General features: G+C 38.3%; 1 protein-coding gene across 1 annotated transcript in view; it reads right to left on the minus strand.

The window, feature by feature from the left end:
• CFAP54 (cilia and flagella associated protein 54) overlaps positions 1–26,940 on the minus strand; it is a 301,093-nt gene that overhangs the window by 47,421 nt on the left and 226,732 nt on the right. The window contains exons 60-63 of the mRNA XM_027594798.2: positions 25,806–25,904; positions 25,133–25,274; positions 5,717–5,890; positions 3,975–4,195 (exon numbers count right to left, since the gene is read on the minus strand). Of these exons, the coding sequence (XP_027450599.2) occupies positions 3,975–4,195; positions 5,717–5,890; positions 25,133–25,274; positions 25,806–25,904 (636 nt within the window). The remainder of the gene's footprint in view (positions 1–3,974; positions 4,196–5,716; positions 5,891–25,132; positions 25,275–25,805; positions 25,905–26,940) is intronic.

Genomic DNA, 26,940 nt, shown 5'->3' on the forward strand with positions numbered 1-26,940 from the left:
ATATTTAAAACATTCACTCAATATCCATTCAGTATTGGCTACATTATAAAACTCTGGGAATTGTCTTAGTTTGTTTTATGAGTGTAGCTTTTAAAACTGTCCCCAATTACCAGAGAAGATTCTACTACAGAAAAATATGCTTCAAAACCCATGGGACTCAGGGTGCCTGGGTGGTGTAGTTGGTTAGGTGTCCAACTCGGTTTCAGCTCAGGTCGTAATCTCAGGGTCGTGAGATCAAGCCTTGCGTTGGGCTCTGAGATCAGTGCAAAGTCTGCTTGAGATTCTCTCTCTCTCTCTCTTTCCCTCTTCTGCTCATGCTCTCTCTAAATAAATAAATCTTTTAAAAAAGAAGAAAACAAAAAACAAAAAAAACATGGGATTCAACAAATGTCTTCCACTTTGGTGACTTTCCCAGAGTAAAGATCTAGAGAGGAAAAATGTCAATATTATCATTTCAGTCTCCAGATCGCCTCAGATTCTAAGAATATCTTTTTTTCTTGTTTATTCAGTGGTGAATAAACTGAGGGTATGATTATAAATAATATCTACTTTCCAACAGCAGTTTTTTTCTGTATCATATGCAAATTAAGACAGTTTTTGCTGTAAAATATTTAAAATCAATCGCTCTCATTCCCTCTTTACATGAACGTGGCTGATTTGTTAACTCAGTCTTGGTGAATCTGGGCCTAGCTTTGATGGAACCAGGTCCCTGAATCAGGAGTTTCCAGGAAACATAAATGTGTGGAATGCAATTGGCAATTTTGCAAATTATTCGGTTTTTTAAAAGTAGCTCAGAAAGCAAAGCGTGATTGCTATAAAAAAATAACAGTCTAGCCAGAGAGATAATAATAGTGATAATAATACCTCAAATCTGAAAAGAACCTTCTTTAATGGAGTGCAAAGTATTTTCAAAATTAACTTGTTATTCCCAAGATTATAGTATGGTAGCTGGGAAGCAATTCTTCTGTTGAACTTTTGACATCTAACGTATCTTAAGGCTTGATGATGAAGGGGAACATGTAAGTGGCCAGTAAGAAATGCCTGGTGTTTCTGTATGGCTTTGTACCTCCCATTATTTCTGAGCTTATTCAAGATACAATATAAGACTGTCAATGAGAGTCTTCAAAATAAAATAAAAAGAGAAATAAAGACACTGACCTTTCAAGTTGTCTACTGATAAGAGAAAAAATATGTCATGACTGAAAGGTAATATTAAAGATGAAAACTTTTCAAAAATGTCTAGAGACTATCATCATAAAAGGATATTTTAAGCCAGAATCCTCATTTATTAGCACTATGATACTAAAAACATGACCAAAATAAACAATAAACAAGACTATTAGGTTTAAATAATCATTTAAAAGTGCTAAACTAAGATTAATTCTATGCCAGGCAGTTCACCAAAAATTCAGGTAAATAACTGATTCCAAAAATAATTTTGGAATTTAATTTTTTTCATATCTGAGTGCCTTTCAGAGGTTCTGACAACTATTTTAGCAAGAATTCATATTTAATAACTAAGCAGAGAAAAATAATAAGCAAATATTTACTATTTCAATATATATAGCATTTATTAACATGATGGTCTAATAATGGTAAATTGTAACAAAAGTCAATATCAAAACAGGCATTTAATTTTCCATTATCTTTAAAAAAACATAAAATCTAGTTGCTAATGGAATTAAGCATATATGCCAACGATGGATCATACACTGAATATTTTCGATATGTCTGATTTATTCTTTGAAAGGAATGAAACAACAGACCTACTGAGAGAAGTCTTGTTTGCCACAGTCCTATAAACAACAAATCACTTTACACTAGTCAAATATTTGACCTTACGACAAGTCTAAACACGAATAACCCAGATTGTGCATAATTTTAAGAATTTTTAATGTAATTTGTTTGGCACCTTTGTTTTTCCATCACAGAGCTTCAATAGACCTAACGATATGCAGACGCACACACTGATGAGCCTGGTCCCTAGCAATGATCGCTCTGGAAAGACATCTACCTCTTTGTGGAGGAAAAGCAGGATTAAGTATCAATTTATGGAAAGAGTTTGATTGAAATAGCCTCCTGAGTGATTAAAAGCTCAAAAACATTATTATAAAAATCAGCCAAGCTTGCAGTTTATTTTTTTTAAAAATCCAAAAGGCTCTATGCTCGTTAGCTATCTACCCCAGTGAAATGAACAGATGATTAGGTGGCTTGCACCTGTCAGGCAAGCGACAGTGATCTTCAGAGCCGATTATTCTGGGGAAGTGTTACACTAATCATATTAAAAAAAAAAAAAAAAGAGCAAACAGGGTACAACGATCTCTGATAACATTGCTGCCATTAGAAGTGTCGCATATATTTACAACATATTCAAGGTTCTACATTCGGAGCATCACGCTTAGAAAATGGGTAATGGTAGGCTGCCCTTAATACTAAAATACTCAAGCAGAGCTCCTTTCGGAATATTAAGAAATCACACCTATTAGTTTCCAAACTCATACAAAATAGTCACAAGAATACATTCACAGAACCCTAGTTCTCCACCTTCTCATTCTCTGCCTCTTGTGCCAGAATACCGGAGGCATCTGGGACAGTTGGCAGCAATCCTCAAAGGGAGTCACAGTTTCTAGAGGGGGAATCGGATCTGGTGTTAGATGGAAATGATTTCATCCCACTCCTGCTGCCTCCTTCATGAGACAGTTTATTTTTTTTATTTTTTTTTTATTTTATTTACTTGTCAGAGAGAGAGAGATTGAGAGCACATGTGCAGGGGGAGCGGCAGACAGAGGGAGATGCAGGCTCCCTGCTGAGCAGGGAGCCCGATGCGGGGCTTGATCCCAGGACCCTGGGATCATGACCTGAGCCGAAGGCAGATGCTCAAGGACTGAGCCACCCAGGCGCCCCCATGAGACAGATTTTAAAGGAGTCTGTGTCCACACAGATTTTAAGGGGTCCTGTAAGGACCAAACCAACAACCAAACAAACAAACACAGCTGAACTGTCAAAATCTGTCTACTTTGCTATTTGCTTTTCAGAAGACCATTTGCCAGTAAATATAAACCATATCCTGCAATGTCACCATTTTGACTCATAAGGGTGGGTATTTTTTTAATCCCAAATTCTTGAACTCTTTTATTTCTCAAATGATTTATAATCTGGGCAAGAAATAGGGGTGTTAAGTATTGGGCATACCAATATCCCAGTATCTGGGAACTAACTCAAAAAATCCTCCCATGTGGATTCTAATACACTGCCCTGAGAGCAACTCCCTAAATCTCCCTTAGAATCACTTCTTTAAATGAATTCTTAGGGGCGCCTGGGTGGCTTAGACATTAAGCATCTACCTTCAGCTCAGGTCATTATCCCAGGGTCCTGGGATCGAGCCCCACATCGGGCTCCCTGCTCTGTGGGGAGTCTGCTTCTCCCCCTCCCACTCCCCCTGCTTGTGTTCCCTCTCTTGCTGTGTCTCTCTCTGTCACATAAATAAATAAAATCTTTAAAAAATAAATGAATTCTTAAATTATCTTAGTAGGTATTCCCACTACTTTTTAAAATCACAATTTATTACTAGTCACCTCACTCTTTTGTTCAAGAGTGACTTAAAAAAAATATTATTATCTATCCAACAATCTAGAAGGATAAGATAAGCAAAGGTTCTCAATTTGGAAGAAGTGACATTTTCAGGTCACTTCTCTGGGCTTAGAAATATGGACATGTCTGGTATGGGCAAGTCTACATCAAAAAAATGAAAGCAATATATGGTGAAGTCCAAAGTCAAGATAATTCAAAATAAATGACTGATTTTTGTTTGGAAAGAATTCCGTGCAAATGATTGATTTATTCATTTTATAAATACGTATTAGAAATTTACAATACACCACATCCACTTGAGTTTTCTCAAATGTGCTTCCTTCAGAAATATAACAATGATTCTAAGAAGTTTTACAAAAATATATAATGTTTGAAAACAGTACCTTGACTGAATCATATGAGATTTTTTCTGAAAAAAGTGTATTTTCCAATCCTTTACATAGTTCTTTTGGAAATTCATCAATACAAGAGGAAGAATAGAGCTGTAAAAATCTTTTAAGGAAAAAATGCATTTCTTTTTGGCGCAAAATCAGCCCAGAGTTGAAAAGGGACGTGAGAAGTGTATCATCTGGCAATGAAATTCCAGATCCTGGCTTTGGAGATGCTTAGGGAAGAAAAATATGTTACTTTAGAGTCATGTTAGATAACAGAACAGTCTCAGTATTGTTGGTATTTGCTCATTAGCTGTTCTCCCTGTAAATCACACACCTCAGCTAGTGGCTGCCAGTGTAATTCCTCTCTTTTTAAGCTTATTCACTAATGGAACTGCTTCTTGCCACAGGAATGAAGAAAATTTCAGAAGGGTGTGAGGATATTGCTTTAGGTTCTAAGTCTTGACAATGCAAAATATTCTATGTAGTCATCTTATCTGGCACTTACCCCGACAAAGATCTTAAAGCAACAACTTAGGTGCAGGTCATTTATTTGAAAAATGATCTCAAGGAGCATAAGTGAGAGAACGAACAAAGTGTGATGGAGAAAAGAGCCAACAGAATGAGTTAATGGATGGGCTGTAGCTCTGGATAATCAGGGCTCAGTCCTGCTGAGGACCTTCTGAAAAATAACGTAGAACTGTCTGGGACCGGGAAGCTGGAATGTTTTCTACCAGTTTCCTACCTCATAAGTACGTGTGGAATCCCTGGCACTTTGGGCTGTCCTGAGAGTGGGCCGAGCAAGTCTCAGTAGTTTCAGGAGGAGCCCAGGGCAGAAAAGCAGAAAAGTGTGGGCATGTGATGTGACAGGTGCCAGCAGGTGAATTCAAAGGTGAGCTGAGCTGATATGGGCAGGCACTGCCAGAGTGTGCTGTACTGGCTCATGTCCACATCCTTTGCTATCGAACTTCTTTTATTCTTGCCCTTCTCATGATGAACGTTTTATAGCTGACACCTCTCTGAATGTTTGTCTATCCCACGATAACTCCTGGTAGCCCTGCTTAGTCACTCACTCTGTGACTCAGCCTACTTGCCCTGCCGGCTTCTCCATCACTGGGCCCTGACATGGGTCAAACTGTCTTTTCCGACTATTTGCACTGATGAACAACACGAAATCACCAATTTCATGGGGGCAGATAAAATACAACATACATCGTCACAAACACAAGAGGGACTAACATGAAGCAGATTATACCAGTTTTTCTGGATGTTCTTCAGACGGCACTGATGATACAACAAAAAACTAAATAAAACAAAACTCAGTGGAGTTACATATCTTATCTGAAGTCATGTATTTGTCCTCTTACATACTCAATACTGGAACATTCTCTCCTTAAAGTCAAAATTTCATCCTGTTCATTTTATAAGCTCTCACATTGTGATCACTCTGATTCTTAACTGTTTTGAGCCATGGGCCACTTTGGCAGTCTTGGGAAGGCTCTGGATGCATCCTTACAGTAACATTTTTAAATACATGAAATAAAATATATAAAATGTCAAAGGAAGTTAGCTTTGTTGAAATACTATTCCACCCAAAGATCTGTGTATCTCAGGTTATGAGCCCCTACAATTTTCATATTCTGATGAGAGTTCACTCCAAAAGATATCAATAGTATTTTAAAATTCCAAATAAGAAACATGACTTAACAAGAACTGGAAAAGAATGTGATTTTTTTAACACATCAAAAACCTACCCAGCAGTTTGCTCATATTATTAATCCTTTGCAGATGAATATAGTAGCGCAATAGAAGAATCCATGTAATATCCACTTTAGTCTGAGGTTTTTTTCTAGCATCTGTGTTGTCACACATGCCGTCAGTTTGATACAAGCATGTATTGGCAGTGGGGAAGACCACTTGGTAGTTATCTAAAAGTAAAAAAATAATAATAACAGTAAGTGAAAAAATGTTTGTAAGACAAATATTATGCTTTCCTTGAAAAATAACCACACGAGGAAAAAAAAAAAAAAGCACAACCCATAAAAGAAAGACTGACACATGGGACTACATTTGATTAAAAAAACAGTTCTGTATCACAAAAGACACCAAACACAAAGTTAAAAACAAACCACTGACTGAGAAAAAATATTTAGAACACATATGAATTGTTTTTCTTGAATATGTATAACACCTTGCACCAATCAATAAAGAGAAACTCAGAGTCCAACAGAAAAGTGGGCAAAGAATTTCAACAGTCAACTCATAGAAAAGGAGGTCCAAAAAACCAAAATTTTAGCTCACTAAAAATCAGAAAAATGCAAATTAAAGTGAAATACCATTTCCCATCCCTCAGTAATTGATAGATACTAAAATCTGAAAATAATAAATAGTGATAATAATGTGAGGAAACTGGTATCTTCATAAACTACTTGTGAGAGCAACTTCTTTGGAAAGCAATTTGGCAGAATTTTATACAATTAAAAATGCAGATACTCATATAAGTGGTATATGTGTACGAGGACTCTTGTGGAAGACATTCATGACACCATTGTTGTAATATAAAAAAAAGGAAACTTAGAAAAATAAACAAAGTCTATTCATTTGATGGCATGCAAAATGAATTAATTAGATCTATAACGCAGAAAGTATATAGTGTAGTGTCAGTTCAAATTCCAGATGTACTTCTCACAGGTGTGTGACCTTGAACCTCTCTGCACCGTAGGTCTCTCTGGGCTTTTGACTTCTTGGGTTTTAATTTTCTCATCTTTAAAATGAGCATGGTAAGATCCTGGATAGATCATGACAACATATACCAAGTTACAAGCAGATTCCTGATGATACATAGAATATACCACCATTTGTATAAATTTCAAAAAAACTCAGTGTACTATTTTGTATTATTTATGTGTATACACACACACACACACACACACACACACACACACAAATATACAGTATTTTATTAGAATAATGGCTGCTTCTGGGAAGGAAAAGAAGAAAGATGAATAGAATCTTATATGGTTAATGGTCTATGTATGTTTTCTTGAATAATAAGATGAATCCCCATGCTCTTACCAACAGTTTAGCAAACACAATATTCCCAGTACTTTTAGAATACTGTGCAAACCTCTCCCTAATCCCATTTCCTTCCTCCTTCCCTTCCTTCCTTCTTTCTCTCTTTCTTTTTCCTATCTTACATACTTTTTTTCTTTGTAACCTTTGTGTGCTGAGGTACATTTGCTAGTAACTTACTTTAAAAAGTTCACCAAGGGGCGCCTGGGTGGCTCAGTCATTAAGCATCTGCCTTCACCTCAGGTCATGATCCCAGGGTCCTGGGATCAAGCCCTGCATTGGGCTCTCTGCTCAGTGGGAAGTCTGCTTCTCCCTCTCCCACTCCCCCTGCTTGTGTTCCCTCTCTCGCTGTGTCTCTCTCTGTCAAATAAATAAATAAAATCTTAAAAATAAAAAAATAAAAATTAAATAAAAGTTCACCAAAAGAAAACCAGTTGAGTCCTTACAAGGATCTCATGCTTGACTGATTGTTTAGCTAAATATATGACTTTGGTTGAAACTCAGTTTTCCTTAAAACTTTAAAAGCCTTATTCTACTGCTTTCTAGTATCCATTATTGCTGGGGAGAAGCCGGATGCTGGTCAAATATTCATTCTTGTGTTTGACCATCTTCCCTACTCTAATGCTTTTAATGAACTCCTCGTTATTTGTGGTGACTAAAAATTTCATTCTGCACCTAGGCCTAGGTCCTTTTTATTCATTCTGCTTGTTATGTAGTAGGCCTTTTCAATGTGAACACTCATCTCTCCTTGTGGTCTTGCAAAATATTCTTATATTTATTTCTCTGATGAGATAAATATAAGATCATATTCTCTCTCTCTTTTGCTCTCCTTCTGCCTTTCCCTTTCCCTTTCTCTCTCACTCCACATATTTGGGCATTTGATTTATAACAGATGTGACACTGCAATGTTGTGAAGAAGGTTGGTCTTTTTAATACATGGTTCTGGGTTAATTGTATATCGTACGGAAAAAATTAATCTTGACTTCAGTCTCACACCATATACAAGAATAGATTCTAGATGAATTGTAGATCTAAATGTGAAAAGTAAAAAAAAAATGGTAAAGATAAGAGGGTATCTTTATGACTTTTGCATAGAAAAAGATTTCTAAAACTTAACACAAAAAGCATAAACCATAAAAGATTTATAAATTGGACAACATTAAAATTATGAACTTTGTATAATCAAAAGTACCACTAGCAGAATGGGGGTAAAAGATATTTGCAACACATATACTCTATAAAATGGTCATATCCAGAATATTGAAAGAATCTCTCCATATTTCTAAGAAAAATACAGAAAACTCCCAAGAAAACTGGGCATGATTCTTGAATAAGGAGTTCCCAAAAAAGACTAAACAAAAGCCAATACTATATATAATAGTATCCTACCTTTTTAGTCATCAAGGTAAAATTTAAGTTCAAACCCCTTTGGAGAATTTCTAAGTTGAAAATATATATACTTATGACCCAGCAATTCTATTCCTTGGTATATACATAAAAATGTGTACATCTGTACACAAAAATGTCATATACAAGTGTATTCATAGAAGCATCATTCCTGATAACCCCCAAATATTTATCAACAATAGAATGGATAAGAAATTGTTATTATGTCCATCAAAAGAATGAACTACACAAACATAGTGTTGAACAAAAGAAGACTGATACAAAAGAATATAGACTATATAATTTCACTTACACAAAAATCAAAAGCTGACAAAACTAATCCAGGTGTTAGAAATCAGAACGCAGGGACATTAATTAGGATGTGTTGACTAACCTTACTGTGGTAATTATTCTGCAATGTATACATATATAAATCATTACATTGTACACCTTAAACTTACACATTGTTTTATGTCAGTTATATCTCAATAAAGCTGGGAAAAAGAGGGGGTTGGTAGGCAGCAGAAGGGGGTATGATGTAGACTTGTAGGGTACTAGATTTGTTCTAGTTTTGACCCATGATGGTTATATGGGCATTTCCTTTAGACATTGAATGAAACTGTATTTTCATGATTTGTGTGATTTTCCATATTTATGTTATAATACAATAAAATATTTTTGTGGTGACTTCCAGCAAAGGTGTCCATATAATATTGGCATGACCTCTTCTCCTTGAAATCATCCCAAAACAACACAAAAAACAAGTGACAAAAACCCAAATACTATTTTCAATAAATCAGGAAAGAACTAAAACCCCAAACGACAAGACGCATGGCATTGTGCCCAAAGTAGCTGTCACCAGGTACAGGATACAAATGAGGCAGAGGATAATACTCAGATGTAAATCTCAGAAAGAAAGAGCAATGGTGAACTGCACATTTTTAAAACAGTATTATGGTGCCAGTTAAGTTGAGCCATCTTAAGACCAATTGTTCAGAGTTTAAAGAAAAAGAAATACATATACATTTTGAATGTGTATATGATGAGCTCTTTAAAGCCAAAAAAAAAATATTCTTTGTTACAGCTTTTCAAACTCCAAATGAAAAAGTCAGTGAAGCATCATATAGAGTTAGGTTATCATATTGCGTTGGCTAGAGTAATGCACACAAAAGCCTAGAAACTAATAAGTTGACATCAATGAATACATATCCTGAAGTCTAAGACCACAATGTCCTATTTGCAATAACTTGCACTGGTTGAAAAATCAGTAAACAAAATTGTAACACTTTCCAATAATAAAATAACTTGTTGAATTCAAGATGTAGCTGCAAACATGAAGACTCAGTAACACATCTGCAGAGTTGTACTTCTGCCTTACAAATGCTCACATCTACAGATATTGTTGGTCATGCAGTTTTGCTTGGATTTGTCGAATAGTATCAGTACCAGCTATTGAAAGAAGATCTCCTTGTCTGTGAATGATTAGCAAGAATGCAAGTGAAATATGCAAAATGTTGAATAATCCTTCTGAATTCATTGGTTTATCCTGGAATAAGTGTGTTGACATGTGCACTGATGGTGCAAAAGGAATGATAAATAAAACCGTGGTGCCTTCGCATGAACCTAAGAAGGCAGCGACATCAAACTACTAGTAGTTCTTGAGATTAAGAATTCCTCATATCAGTGAGATCATATGATACATGTCTTTCTCTGATTGACTTATTTTGCTCAGCATAATACCCTCCAGTTCCATCCACGTCATTGCAAATGGCAAGATTTCATTCCTTTTGATGGCTGCATAATATTCCATAGTATATATACACCACATCTTCATTATCCATTCATCTGTCTGATGGACATCTTGGCTCTTTCCATAGTTGGGCTATCGTGGACACTGCTGCTATAAACATCGAGTGCATGTACCCCTTCGGATCCCTACATTTGTATCTTTGGGGTAAATACCCAGCAGTGCAATTGCTGGGTTGTATGGTAGCTCTTTTTTCAACTTTTTGAGGAACCTCCATACTGTTTTCCAGAGTGTGCTGGAGTGGTAGGGGGTGGGAGGCATGGGGTGGCTGGGTGATAGACATTGGGGAGGGTATGTGCTATGGTGAGCGTGTGAATTGTGTAAGACTATTGAATCACAGACCTGTACCTCTGAAACAAATAATATATTATATGTTAAAAAAAAAAAAAGAAGAAGATAGTAGGAAGGGAAAAATGAAGGCGGGGAAATTGGAGGGGGAGACAAACCATGAGAGACTATGGACTCTGAGAAACAAACTGAGAGTTCTAGAGGGGAGGGCGGTGGGTGGATGGGTTAGCCTGGTGATGGGTATTAAAGAGGGCACGTACTGAATGGAGCACTGGGTGTTATACACAAACGATGAATCATGGAACACTACATCAAAAACTAAGGATGTAATGTATGGTGATTAACATAACATAAAAAAAAAACTACTAGTAGTTCTTGCGTTCTTCACTGCCATGCACTCATAGTAAAATGAATTAACTAAAATGCCAGTTTCACTTAAGAATGTCCCTGACAAAGTAGCAAGATTAAAGTTATTAACTACTGACCCTCAAGTACACATCTTTTTTCATAATTTGTGTGACGAAATGGGAAGAACACATAAAACGTTTCTACTCAGCCATCAGAAAGAATGCAATCTTGCCATTTGCAATGATGTGGGTGGAACTAGAGGGTATTATGCTATGCTGAATAAGTCAGTCAAAGTCAAATATCACATGATTTCCCTCATATGTGGAATTTAAGAAAGAAGGAAAAATAAAATAAGATAAAAACAGAGAGCTTTTTCGCAACGGGTTTGCCGCCAGAACACAGGTGTCGTGAAAACCACCGCTCAACCTAAACCAAAATGGTAAAGGAAAAGACTCACATCAACATCGTTGTCATTGGACACGTAGATTTGGGCAAGTCTACCACTACTGATCATCTGATCTACAAATGTGGTGGGATCGACAAAAGAACTATCGAAAAATTTGAGAAGGAGGCTGCTGAGATGGGAAAGGGCTCCTTCAAGTATGCCTGGGTCTTGGATAAACTGAAAGCTGAACATGAATGTGGTATCACCATTGATATCTCCCTGTGGAAATTCGAGACCAGCAAGTATTACGTGACCATCATTGATGCCCCAGGACACAGAGACTTTATCAAAAACATGATTACAGGCACATCTCAGGCTGACTGTGCTGTCCTGATTGTTGCTGCTGGTGTTGGTGAATTTGAAGCCGGTATCTCCAAGAATGGGCAGACCCGTGAGCATGCCCTTCTGGCTTACACACTGGGTGTAAAACAACTAATTGTTGGTGTTAACAAGATGGATTCCACTGAGCCACCCTACAGCCAGAAGAGATACGAGGAAATTGTTAAGGAAGTCAGCACCTACATTAAGAAAATTGGCTACAACCCCGACACTGTAGCATTTGTGCCAATTTCTGGTTGGAATGGTGACAACAGACTGGAGCCAAGTGCTAACATGCCTTGGTTCAAGGGATGGAAAGTCACCCGTAAAGATGGGAATGCCAGTGGCACCACACTGCCTGAAGCTCTGGATTGCATTCTGCCACCAACTCGTCCAACTGACAAGTCCTTGCGTCTGCCTCTCCAGGACGTCTACAAAATTGGTGGTATTGGTACTGTCCCTGTGGGCCGAGTCGAGACTGGTATTCTTAAACCTGGGATGGTGGTCACCTTTGCTCCAGTCAATGTTACAACTGAAGTAAAGTCTGTTGAAATGCCCCAGGAAGCTTTGAGGGAGGCTCATCCTGGGGACAATGTGGGCTTCAGTGTCAAGAATGTATCTGTCAAAGATGTTCATCGGGGCAACGTGGCTGGTGACAGCAAAAATGACCCACCAATGGAAGCAGCTGGCTTCATGGTTCAGGTGATTATCCTGAACCATCCAGGCCAAATCAGTGCTGGATATGCACCTGTGCTGGATTGTCACACAGCTCACATTGCTTGCAAGTTTGCTGAGCTGAAGGAGAAGATAGATCGTCGTTCTGGAAAAAAGCTGGAAGATGGTCCCAAGTTCCTGAAATCTGGTGATGCTGCCATGGTTGATATGGTTCCTGGCAAGCCTATGTGTGTTGAGAGCTTCTCTGACTATCCTCCTCTGGGCCGTTTTGCTGTTCATGACATGAGACAGACGGTTGCTGTGGGTGTCATCAAAGCAGTGGACAAGAAGGCAGCTGGAGCTGGCAAGGTCACCAAGTCTGCCCAGAAAGCTCAGAGGCTAAATGAATATTATCCCCAATACCTGCCACCCCAGTCTTAATCAGTGGTGGAAGAATGGTCTCAGAACTGTTTGTGTCAAATGGCCATTTAAGTTTAATAGTAAAAGACTGGTTAATGATAACAATGCATCGTAAAACCTTCAGAGGGAAAGGAGAATGTTTTGCAGACCATGTTTGTGGGTGTGTGTGTGTGGCAGTTTTAAGTTATTAGTTTTTAAAATCAGTACTTTTTAATGGAAACAACTTGACCAAAAAACTGTCACAGAATTTTGAGACCCATTAAAACAAAAGTTTAATGAGACAAAAAAAAAAAAAAAGAAAAACAGAGAGGGAGGCAAACCATAAGAGACTCTTAACTACAGAGAACAAACTGAGGGTTGCTGAAGGGGAGGTGGGGGAGGGAGGAGGGATGGCTTAAATGGGTGATGGGCATTAAGGAGGGCACTTGTTGTGATGAGCACTGGGTGTTTACAAGTGATCAATCACTACATTCTACTCCTGAAACCAATACTACTATATGTTAACTGACTTGAATTTAAATTAAAAAAAAAAAAAATTTCTGCTGTATCCTGAAATACACAATGGTCGTCTTAAGGAAAAGCACTTCTGTGATTAAGTTGCAAATGGGATGCCCTACTCCCCACACCCCCTCCGGCCCCCCTACCATGGAACACCATTTTTACATAAAAGAACAACTGAGAAGACAAACTAAGTGTTTTCATACTTAGCTGTGTGGCAAACACCTTCCATAAAGTAGTAGGCCTTCAGGAAAGTAACTGACAGTATTTACTGTCAATGATAAAATTCAAATTTTTAAATAAAAACTTAGAATTTTGGAAAATTTGTATATGCCACCATGGGCTTCCCAATACTTTCCGATAAGAATGGTGGTGGTATTTTAAAAATTTGATTTTTTAAAAACTGTCCAGTGAATTGTACAGACATTCGGAAGTCCTGCATAACCCCGGAAATACTGGGTATTTACCCACTATTTTCCAAATATCTTGTGCATGATATTACAAAGTCATGCATGAGTAAAAGATCCATTCAGACTGAAAGACTAATGAATTTTAATGTAACACAGTACAAAAAGTTCAATGAAATTGTTTCATAGTCTACATTGGAACTAACCTTTAAGAAACTACCACTTACCCCGGTGTTGGTTTGGTACCAAAGAAGAATGTCCACAATTATCTGAAAAGGCTCTTAAAATAGTCCTCCACCTTCTATCTACAGATCTGTGTGAAGCTGGATTTTCTTCACATATTTCAACCAAAACATTATGCTCTAACAGGATGACCGCACAAGTGGGTGTGAGTCCAGTTCTTTCATTAAGCCAGACATTAGAGAGATTTTTAATACTACTTATGCTAACTTCTAATGGATTTATTACTGGTCTTTTAAAATTAATTAATAAACTTCAATTTTAATTTCTAATGTAACCTTATTTCTTCTATAATAATAGATTTGCCTAATTTTTTATATAATGTATTTTGAAGTAAATTTGGGTAAATTATATTTTTCTCCAAAATTATACATTTTACAAAGTTTTTAAAATTTATTTGCTTCAAAATAAACAGAAAAGGGCGGAGCAAGATGGCGGAGGAGTAGGAGACCTAGATTTCGTCTGGTCTCAGGAATTCAGCTGAATAGGGATCAAACCATTCTGAACACCTACGAACTCAACAGGAGATCGAACAGGAGAGTAGCAACAACTCTCTGAACAGAGAAGCGACCACTTACTGGAAGGTAGGACGTGCGGAGAAGTGAATCCGAGGCGATATTCGGGAGGATAGACGGCGGGGGAGGGGCCTCCGCCGGCCGCTTCTGGCAAGTGATAGAGCCGCGGAGCACAAAATCGGACCTTTTAGAAGTTGGCTCGGCGGAGGGACGTCGCTGCAGTGGCTAAGCGGGGGGTGGAATCCTCCCGGGACAGTGTGGTCTCAGGACCCTTGGGGTCACAGAAAGACCGGGGGTGCCTGAGTGCGCCAGAGCTCCCAGGTATCGGAGCGGGGAAGCCGGCTGCAGAGACGGAGCAGAGTCGCGGGCTCTCAGCTCGGGGTTGCCATAAACTGTGATCTGCGGCCCAGTCGGGGCACGGCTCCTCCGGCAGGGACCCAACAAGCGGCAGAGCCGGGGAGACTCCCCTTCCTTCCCGGGGAGGAGCGGTGCGGGAACGCACTGCAGGGATCTGCTGGGTTTGGAGACTCCGCGCGGGGTCGGGTGCCAGAGATAGCAACGCTCGATCACAGGCCGGGTGAGCACGGAGAGCGGCCGGAGACCGGGGACACGGAAGTGACTGCTTTTCTCTGGGGGCACACTGAGGAGCGGGGCCCCGAGTTCTCAGCTCCTCCGGGTGGAGATTGGGAGGCCACCATTTCTGCCCTGGTCCTCCAAGGCTGGACCGAGAGCTTGCAGGGAACAAAAGCTCCTGAGAGCAAACCAGAGCAGCTTCCTTAGCCCAGACCGACAAGGGCGGGGCAATTCCGCCCCCGGCAAAGACATTTGGAAACCACAGCAACAGGCCCCTCCCCCAGAAGATCAGCACAAACAGCCAGCAAGCCAAGACCAAGTTGATCGATCAAGGAGAATGGGAGAACTCCAGTGCTAGGGGAATACTGCACATAGATTCATGGCTTTTTTTTTTTTTTTTACCATGATTCATTATTTCATCAAAGTTAATTTTTGTTGACTGTTTTTTTTTTATTTTTCTTTTTCCCTTTTTCAACCAACATCTTATCAATCCCTTTTTAAAAAAAAAAAAAAAACATTTTTTATTTTTCATTTTTAGAGTCATATTTTATCCCTTCATAGTAGTTACCCTTATTTTTGGCATATATATATAAGTTGTTCTCTCTTTAAAATTTTGAGGTACAGTTTCTTCTAACAGATCAAAATATACCCTAAATCACTAGTGTATGGCTTTGTTCTAGTCTCCTGCCTGATCACATTCTCTCCCTTTTTCCTTTTTTTTTTTCTTAAATCTTCTTTCCTTTTTCAAACAACTTATCTTACCAAGTCCTTTTATAAAATCTTTTATAATTTTCATCTTTACAGCCATCTTCCATCCCTTCATTGTATCAACCCCTATTTTGTACATATATGTCTTTCTTCCTTTAAAATTTTAGGAGGCACTTTTTTCTAACAGACCAAAATACGCCCAAAATCTAGTGTGTGGCACTGATCTATGCACTAGCCTGATCATATTTGATCATATTCTGCTTTTTTTGTATGGTTTTGTTTTTGTTTTTATCTTTTTTTCCTCTCTTTTTTTTTTTTCTCTTTCTTTTTTCTTTCTTTCCCTTTCTTTTCCCTTGGTTTCAAGTCTTTTCTGATTTGTATACAGTATATTTGCTGGGGACGTTGTAAACCTGTTAGCATTTTGTTCTCTCATTCATCTATTCTCCTCTGGACAAAATGAGAAGACGAAAGAAATCACCTCAGCAAAAAGAACAAGAGGTAGTACCGTCAGCCAGGGACCTACTCAATACGGACATTAGTACGATGTCGGACCTAGAGTTCAGAATCATGACTTTAAAGATACTAGCTGGGCTTGAAAAAAGCATGGAAGTTATTAGAGAAACCCTTTCTGGAGAAATAAAAGAACTAAAATCTAACCAAATCGAAATCAAAAAGGCTATTGATGAGGTGCAATCAAAAATGGGGGCACTAAATGCTAGGATAAATGAGGCAGAAGAGAGAATCAGTGATATAGAAGACCAAATGATGGAAAATAAAGAGGCTGAGAAAAAGAGAGAGAAACAACTACAGGATCACGAGGGCAGAATTCGAGAGATAAATGATACGATAAGACGAAACAACATTAGAATAATTGGGATCCCAGAAGAAGAAGAGAGAGAAAGAGGGGCAGAAGGTATACTGGAGCAAATTATAGCAGAGAACTTCCCTAATGTGAGAAAGGAAACAGGCATTAAAATCCAGGAGGCACAGAGAACCCCTCTCAAAATCAATAATAATAGGTCAACACCCCGACATCTAATAGTAAAACTTACGAGTCTCAGAGACAAAGAGAAAATCCTGAAAGCAGCTCGGGAGAAGAGATATGTAACCTACAATGCTAGAAACATTAGATTGGCAACAGACCTATCCACAGAGACCTGGCAGGCCAGAAAGGACTGGCAAGATATCTTCAGAGCACTAAACGAGAAAAATATGCAGCCAAGAATACTATATCCAGCTAGGCTATCATTGAAAATAGAAGGAGAGATAAAAAGCTTCCAGAACAAAAAAAACTAAAGGAATTTGCAAACACGAAACCAGCCCTCCAAGAAATATTGAAAGGGGTCCTCTAAGCAAAGAGAGAACCTAAAAGCAGCAAAGAGCAGAAACGAACACAGACAACAGACAGTTAACAGTCACCTTACAGGTAATACAATGGCACTAAATTCATACCTTTCAATAGTTACCCTGAATGTAAATGGGCTAAATGCCCCAATCAAAAGACACAGGCTATCAGATTGGATTAAAAAACAAGACCCATCAATATGCTGTCTGCAAGAGACTCATTTTAGACCCAAAGACACCCCCAGATTGAAAGTGAGGGGGTGGAAAACCATTTACCATGCTAATAGACACCAAGAGAAAGCTGGCGTGGCAATCCTTATAACAGACAAATTCGATTTTAAACCAAAGACTGTAATAAGAGATGAGGAAGGACACTATATCCTACTTAAAGGGTCTATCCAACAAGAAGATCTAACAATTGTAAATATCTATGCCCTGAACATGGGAGCAGCCAATTATATAAGGCAATTAATAACAAAAGCAAAGAAACACATTGACAACAATACAATAATAGTGGGGGACTTTAACACCCCCCTGACTGAAATGGACAGATCATCTAAGCAAAAGATCAACAAGGAAATAAACACTCTAAATGACACACTGGACCAAATGGACTTCACAGACATATTCAGAACATTCCATCCCAAAGCAATGGAATACACATTCTTCTCTAGTGCCCATGGAACATTCCCCAGAATTGATCACATCCTAGGTCACAAATCAGGTCTCAGTCGGTACCAAAAGATTGGGATCATTCCCTGCATATTTTCAGACCACAATGCTTTGAAACTAGAACTCAACCACAAGAGGAAAGTCGGAAAGAACTCAAATACATGGAGGCTAAAGAGCATCCTACTAAAGAATGAATGGGTCAACCAAGAAATTAAAGAAGAATTAAAAAAATTCATGGAAACCAATGAAAATGAAAACACAACTGTTCAAAATCTTTGGGATACAGCAAAGGCAGTCCTGAGAGGAAAGTATATAGCAATACAAGCCTTTCTAAAGAAACAAGAAAGGTCTCAAATACACAACCTAACCCTACACCTAAAGGAGCTGGAGAAAGAACAGCAAAGAAAGCCTAAACCCAGCAGGAGAAGAGAAATCATAAAGATCAGAGCAGAAATCAATGAACTAGAAACCAAAAGAACAGTAGAACAGATCAACGAAACTAGGAGCTGGTTCTTTGAAAGAATTAACAAGATTGATAAACCCCTGGCCAGACTGATCAAAAAGAAAAGAGAAATGACCCAAATCAACAAAATCATGAATGAAAGAGGAGAGATCACAAGCAACACCAAAGAAATACAAACAATTATAAGAACATATTATGAGCAACTCTATGCCAGCAAATTAGATAACCTGGAAGAAATGGGTGCATTCCTAGAGATGTATCAACTACCAAAATTGAACCAGGAAGAAATAGAAAACCTGAACAGACCTATAACCACTAAGGAAATTGAAACAGTCATCAAAAATCTCCCAAGAAACAAAAGCCCAGGGCCAGATGGCTTCCCAGGGGAATTCTATCAGCCATTTCAAGAAGAATTAATAGCTATTCTCCTGAAACTGTTCCAAAAAATAGAAATGGAAGGGAAACTTCCAAACTCATTTTATGAGGCCAGCATTACCTCGATCCCAAAACCAGACAAAGACCCCATCAAAAAAGAGAATTACAGACCAATATCCTTGATGAACATGGATGCAAAAATTCTCACCAAAATACTAGCCAATAGGATCCAACAGTACATGAAAAGGATTATTCACCATGACCAAGTGGGATTTATTCCTGGGCTGCAAGGCTGGTTCAACATCCGCAAATCAATCAACGTGATACAATACATTAACAAAAGAAAGAACAAGAATCATATGATCCTCTCAATAGATGCAGAAAAAGCATTTGACAAAGTACAACATCCTTTCTTGATCAAAACTCTTCAGAGTATAGGATAGAGGGTACATACCTCAATATCATAAAAGCCATCTATGAAAAACGTACAGCGAATATCATTCTCAATGGGGAAAGGCTGAGAGCTTTTCCCCTAAGGTCAGGAACACGGCAGGGATGTCCACTCTCACCACTGCTATTCAACATAGTATTAGAAGTCCTAGCCACAGCAATCAGACAACAAAAAGAAATCAAAGGCATCCAAATCGGCAGAGAGGAAGTCAAACTCTCACTCTTTGCAGATGATATGATACTGTATGTGGAAAACCCAAAAGACTCCACCCCAAAACTGCTAGAACTCATACAGGAATTCAGTAAAGTAGCAGGATATAAAATCAATGCACAGAAATCAGTGGCATTCCTATACACCAACAACAAGACAGAAGAGAGACAAATCAAGGAGTCAATCCCATTTACAATTGCACCCAAAACCATTAGATACCTAGGAATAAATCTAACCAAAGAGGCAAAGGATCTGTACTCAGAAAACTATAAAATACTCATGAAAGAAATTGAAGAAGACACAAAGAAATGGAAAAACGTTCCATGCTCATGGATTGGGAGAATCAACATTGTGAAGATGTCAATGCTACCTAGAGCAATCTACACATTCAATGCAATCCCCATCAAAATACCATCCACTTTTTTCAAAGAAATGGAACAAATAATCCTAAAATTTGTATGGAACCAGAAGAGACCCAGAATAGCCAGAGGAATACTGAAAAAGAAAAGCAAAGCTGGCGGCATCACAGTTCCGGACTTCCAGCTCTATTACAAAGCTGTCATCATCAAGACAGTATGGTACTGGCACAAAAACAGACACATAGATCAATGGAACAGAATCGAGAGCCCAGAAATGGACCCTCAACTCTATGGTCAACTTATTTTTGACAAAGCAGGAAAGAATGTCCAATGGCAAAAAGACAGTCTCTTCAACAAATGGTGTTGGGAAAATTGGACAGCCACATGCAGAAGAATGAAACTGGACCATTTCCTTACACCACACACAAAAATAGACTCCAAATGGTTGAAAGACCTAAACGTGAGACAGGAGTCCATCCAAATCCTAAAGGAGATCACAGGTAGCAACATTTTCGACCTTAGCCACAGCAACTTCTTCCTAGAAACATCGCCAAAGGCACGGGAAGCCAGGGCAAAAATGAACTATTGGGATTTCATCAAGATAAAAAGCTTTTGCACAGCAAAAGAAACAGTCCACAAAACCAAAAGACAATCGACAGAATGGGAGAAAATATTTGCAAATGACATATCAGATAAAGGGCTAGTATCCAAAATCTATAAAGAACTTATCCAACTCAACACCCAAAGAACAAATAATCCAATCAAGAAATGGGCAGAAGACATGAACAGACATTTCTCCAAAGAAGACATCCAAATGGCCAACAGGCACATGAAAAAGTGCTCAACATCGCTCGGCAACAGGGAAATCCAAATCAAAACCTCAATGAGATACCACCTCACACCCGTCAGAATGGCTAAAATTAACAAGTCAGGGAACGACAGATGTTGGCGGGGATGTGGAGAAAGGGGAACCCTCATACACTGTTGGTGGGAATGCAAGCTGGTGCAACCACTCTGGAAAACAGTATGGAGGTTCCTCAAACAGTTGAAATTAGAGCTACCGTTCGATCCAGCAATTGCACTACTGGGTATTTACCACAAAGATACAAATGTAGGGACCCGAAGGGGTACGTGTACCCCAATGTTTATAGCAGCAATGTCCACAATAGCCAAACTGTGGAAAGAGCCAAGATGCCCATCGACAGATGAATGGATAAAGAAGATGTGGTATATATACACAATGGAATATTATGCAGCCATCAAAAGGAATGAGATCTTGCCATTTGCAACGACGTGGATGGAACTGGAGGGTGTTATGCTGAGTGAAATAAGTCAATCAGAGAAAGACATGTATCACATGACCTCACTGATATGAGGAATTCTTAATCTCAGGAAACAAACTGAGTGTTACTGGAGTGGTTGGGGGTGGGAGGGATGGGGTGGCTGGGTGATAGACATTGAGGAGGGTATGTGCTACGGTGAGCGCTGTGAATTGTGCAAGACTGTTGAAATCACAGATCTGTACTTCTGAAACAAATAACGCAACATATTTTAAGAAAAAAGAAAAAGAAGAAGATAACAGGAGAGGAATAAAAGGGGAGTATGTCAGAGGGGGAGACGAACCATGAGAGATGATGGACTCTGAAAAACAAACTGAGGGTTCTAGAGGGGAGGGGGGTAGGGGGATGGGTTAGCCTGGTGATGGGTATTGAGGAGGGCACGTTCTGCATGGAGCACTGGGTGTTATGAACAAACAATGAATCATGGAACACTGCATGAAAAACTAATGATGTAATATATGGTGATTAACATAACAATAAAAAAATTTAAAAAAAAATAAAAAATAAACAGAAAAAAACTCAAATAATTGAATTTCTCCATATCAGTGATTACCTTCCTCTTAGCATTTATCCTTTTTGTACTGTAATTAATTTTCCTAAATAAGTTGGCTAATAGTTTATTGTTTTTTCCCCTGAAATTACCTCATTTTATTGTTTTTGTTTCCTAGTTTATTATGTATGTATTGTAAAATGATACAAAATAATGCCAAACATACCTTTCATGTCAACTAATTTAAATTAGCTAAAGTTGCCTACTATCAAAAAGAAAAATATTATCAAGTTTTAAAACAAAGAAAATCCAATTCTGTTTTCTATTTAAGAGGCATATTTAAAATAAGATGATTTAGAAAGGTTGACAATAAAAGAATGGGCATGTGTGTACTAGGACAGTGTAAACCCAAAAAAAAAAAAAAAAGCAATATTTGTGAACCTATTATCATATAAGCTAGCATGCTGGCCAAAACAGATTCTCCCCTAAAGCCTCCAGAGGGATGTAGTTCTGCCCACACCTTAATTTTAGCCCAGTGAGACCCATTTTAGACTTCTGACCTCCTGAACTGGAAGATACACCTTGTGTTGTTTTAAGCCACTAAATTGTGGTTGTTTCTTAGAGCAGGAATAGGACACCAATACAATGACAACACCAACTGCCTCTGCAGAGGACTCAGTTATTTTCAGAGAAGATAGAAGGAAGACTTTCTCTCCATGCCCTTTGATGTCTCTTGAGTTTTTATTTACTTATTTTTATTTTTTAAGGATTTTATTTATTTATTTGAGAGAGAGTGGAGAGAGAGAGCGTGGGGGAGGGAGAGGGAGAGAGAATCTGAAGCAGACTCTGTGCTCAGCGCAGAGCCCGATGTGGGGCTCAATCCCACAGCCCTGAGATCGTGACCTGAGCCAAAACCAAGAGTCAGACGCTTAAGCGACCGAGCCACCCAGGCACCCCTTTGGAGTTTTGCTTCTTGAGAATAAACTACCTATGTAAAGAAACTGAACGAAATTAAAAGAAAAAAAAGGAGCCTCTGTACATATTTGATCAATGTCGTCTGGTCTTTAACGTCATAGGAGAAAATTAATACCAGTTCAATTTTTTCTTCTTTATAGAAAGGCCACTTTTTCTGATTGGATGCTTACAATTATTTTCTTTGTCTTTATAATCCAAAAGTGATGCCAGAATTTGTCCAGGTATAATCTGCACTATACGTTTATCTTCAGAACTTTTGTGGGAGGCATCCCACTGCCACGGTTTCCCTCCAGCCACAGCCATTGCTGCATGGGCTTCACTGGTTCTGGGCCAGTATTTATGCTAATTTCCCTGCATTTTTCCAGTGGTGGAAATTCCAACCTTACCATCTCAGGTGGGGTTCTGACTTCTCCCAAGTGGCTCATTTTTGGCCCTGACCGGGCACTTGGCATGTTTCTCTGCATCTACTCAAGCCAGTGGGCAACGTGTTTCTAGTCCTCAATTTGTAGACAAGTCCACTCTGAACCTCAGTTCTATGTAGTTAGCTGGGTTCTGACCTTCCCTACCTGCAGGGCCCTCCTTCCAGATTCCCTCTTTGTCCAGCCATTCGAAGTCCCAGCCCCAGCTGTTTCCTCTCCAATGAGGTCCTCACCTTCAGCCCTTGCTTATAATCACTCATTTTACTTTGTTAACTTAAGATTTTCTTTTCCTGATTTCATGCTCAGCTATAAAATAAAACAATTTTGGTTCTGTTTTACCCGACCTTGTTACATGTTTGGATCTGGGTATTTGTAGCAGTCAGGAGGGAACCTGACTACCGTAGTAAGGGAAATCACCAACATGAATTAATTATCAGTCTGTTAGGAAAATACTGGAGGGCAAAACTATTATCCTTAAGGCAAGGCAAAATGCAAAATAGGTTGGACTTCAAAATTCGGTCATTTCAAATTAGTATTATGGTAAAACAGTAAAGGAGTGCTAATGGTACAAAATAGAAACTAAGAATTGAAATATGCTATGAAAACCACTGAAATAGGCAAAGAAAGCATCTACTGTAGCATGAAGCATTGCTAAGATGAAGACTACCTGCTCAACTGACCAACTAAGACCACTTGGATAGGGGTGCTGTTCCTCACAGCATGTGCTGATGGGGTACAACATTAGTACATCACTGGGACACCTTTTCCTGTCTTTCCATGCAGCGACTCAGAATTCTTCTTAGGTCACTACCAGCCATAGATTGAACTTGTCATGTATGGTAGTCTAGATTATCATTCAGCAAACATTCATGCCCCTCTCCCTTTCTCTATAGGCAGAGTAGATTTCCGTTCCTCACTGCTGTTGGACTTGGCCATCTGGTTTGCTATGATCAATGGGATGTGGTGTGGAGAGAGGCCTTGAGTATGCTTCTGTGACCTAGCATGGCCCCTTTGCTCTGGTGTACAGTATGAGAAGAGCATGCCCCAAATACCCACGGCCTCTTCAGCCTGGGCTTCACAACAAATGTACATGAACTACACCTGAACTCAACCTACAGAATGAAGCAGAATACATGAGACAAGTCAAATAATGAATTCTTGTTGTAAGCTACTAAGTTTTAGGGCTGTTTGGCATACAGCACAATTTGGGTAATAACTGGTTAATACAGCATTTTAGATGAAATTGATGAAGTAAAATTCTACCAGACATTAAAGCAATAAAATAAGAAAATGATACCTTGGCATAAAAAACCCATCTAATGGTTTAACCTCGGGCAATCATTTTTAGGCTGGAAAGGAAGAAAGCCAAGGAAGGGGACAGTTTCAGACACTAACCCTTTGGCTAAAGTTGACTTAACACTTCAACAGACTAAGCTGCTGCCTACAGATATGTTCTCAGAGGCTTTAGGAAGAACACTCCCACCCCCACCAGGTTCAAGTACCACTCTTCATCCCTTTGGCTCAATGCTTCACCTGGTGCCAAGGAAAATTAATTATGGTTATTACTGAAATGTCAATCTGGAAGTAAGACTCTAGCACCTTACTTCTTAGAACCCATCCAAACGCTCAGGACATAATAGCACTCAATAAATATTTTTCAAATGAATGAATGGACACACAAATGAACATTAAATATGTTACCGCTCATCTGACTTAGAGGTTTAGATTATAGTTTACAATTAACAAAGGAGTTCTAAATGAGAAAAAATAAATAGCAGTGAGGTCAAGTTTAAATTCTAACCTCTCATTCATTAATTCGTTTAACAAATATGACTGCCTGTAATGTGCAAGTAATGTGTGATTTTCTGTGGTTGCAGCAGCAAACAAAATAAAGTCCCTACCCTCGGGAAGCTGATGATAGTTTAATGAGAGAAAGAGCTCAAATATGTACACCCGTGTGCATGCACACACACATACACGTACACACACACACATTTAAAATATAAGAAAAAGCACAGAGAGCTACATGAGACTACGAGAGCAAGTACACAGTTCAGAGGATCAGAAAAGGAGCCACAAGTAAATATTTTCAAAGGCTTCATTGACATCTGTGAACTGGAAAAGAAGCAGACAGAAGGGAAAACCATTTGTCACATAGCCCTGCATCTGAAATGCAGGAGCTGACTGAGTAACATGCACATACGTACAAGGAAATGATGCCCCCTTCGTTTTGGCAGCTCGGCCTTAAGAACCCTATCGTCTTCCTGAGGTTCTTCACACCACTATCCTCTCTAAACTAAAACCCAACAAATCACCACAATTAAACCTTTGCCACTTGATTAGACATTACATATATCTGGTTTTTATAAAATGCCTAGACATTTCAAACATACCAAGCAAATAATCTGTGTATGAAGACAGAAGATCCACGGTGGCAAATTCTGGGATATTTGGTAATGCCCCTTGGCTAACTTTATCAGTTCTAGCATTCTTCTTTCCAATAAGTAGATTAATTTCCAACACAGCTTCACTGGCCTAAAATTAATACATAATCAGAATCCATAAATGTAACCTTTCTCATTCATAGATTATCCATTAGGTAAATAATGTGAAAAAGTGAATTCATAAAATAAAATTCAATATACATTGGGAAAAAAATAAAGATAATCTGGAAAACAACATGTGATCCCCAACATGTAGTATATATCATTGTCAAACAAATCATTACTGTTGACAATTTAATTAATGTATGAGCCACTTTAAATAGGCTCTCTCACCTAGCTACAACAGATATTTGCCAAAATGTCAAAATGTGCACATATGTATTTGCCAGTACCCTCATTAAAGGAAAGCTGAAACAAACAAAGCCAGGTCTGGCTAATAAAGATTAAAAACATTATGTATATAAGGAGCATTTCTAATCTTCCCAAGAAACATCACCAGCATAAATCCGAAAGAATGTGAATTTTCCTTTCTTTCACAGATACGTTGTGCTACCCTAACAGCTGGTAGTAGAGGATATGGATAGGACAGTGAAGAAAAAGATTAAATAAAAATCACACCAACCTGGGCAGCAGCTCTTATCACAATCCAGGCCAGTGAACTGTACATTTCAAATTTATTTACTATTGGTTCTTTAATAGAACTATGCCTTCTGGTAGAAGCCTAAAAAATATAGTACATGCATTATGATAAAGATAAAGATTTCGTGAAGTTCCATGATTAATTTTCTCATCCTCTGAAGATGACATTTCAGTGGAACACTATGTAGCCATTAAGAATAATAATATAAAAAAATAATAATATATATGTATCTATTGACATGAAAAAGATGCTCAAAGCATATTGGAGAAAGAAAAGAGGGGGTTACAGAATAGTATGCAAAATATGATCCTATTTCTAAAAAGACATGTACACACATATACTCCCTGTATATACAAGCAGAGAAAGTTATTAACACCCATTATCCTGGGTTTTAAGGGTGATTATTTTTATCATCTTTTCTAGTTTTTTATAATGAGCGTGTATTATTTGAATAACAATAAAATAAACACAAATGGCATTTTAAGGAAAGTATTTACTTAAAATGATATTTGCCATTTTAATAGAGGATTTATAAGTTGAATTGATTGTGTGTAGGGATGTCAGAAATAAGAACATTACTTAAGATTTTTGATAGGTATTTGCTATCATCTTTTCAACTGGGAAACTGTTAAAGGGACAATGTAATCATAAAGTTCCACAGAATAGCAAAAGTAACAATGAATGGAGATAATTTTTACTGTGTGTGTGTTCAGTTTTGTGTTTTGTGTGTGTTCAGTTTTTTAAACATAAGAAAGTCCATGCTACAAAAGTTAATAGAAACTCCACTAGTAACATAGTATCTGCCTGTTTTACATTTTTAAAGATAACTAAAATAAGCATTAATAGTCAATTCTTAAGATTTAACTAATCTGGAAAAAACTATTCAATTAGACTGCTTGGTTCTAATTTTTTGATGTTCATATTTTGGCCAATTTAATCTTCAATAAGTTTGCAGAATAAAACAAACAATAACAAAAGATATCTTTCTTTTACTTCAATAACAAGGAAAAAGAAAGTCAATGAATAATGCTGATGCCAGAGCAAGGAATACAATGTGCAAATGTGGCCTGGCCTAGATCAAGTGCTAAGATTGGTTGGAAGTAGATGAAACCCGGAG

This window comes from Zalophus californianus, chromosome 9 (assembly GCF_009762305.2).
Source record: "Zalophus californianus isolate mZalCal1 chromosome 9, mZalCal1.pri.v2, whole genome shotgun sequence".
NCBI classification, from domain to species: Eukaryota; Metazoa; Chordata; class Mammalia; order Carnivora; family Otariidae; genus Zalophus; species Zalophus californianus.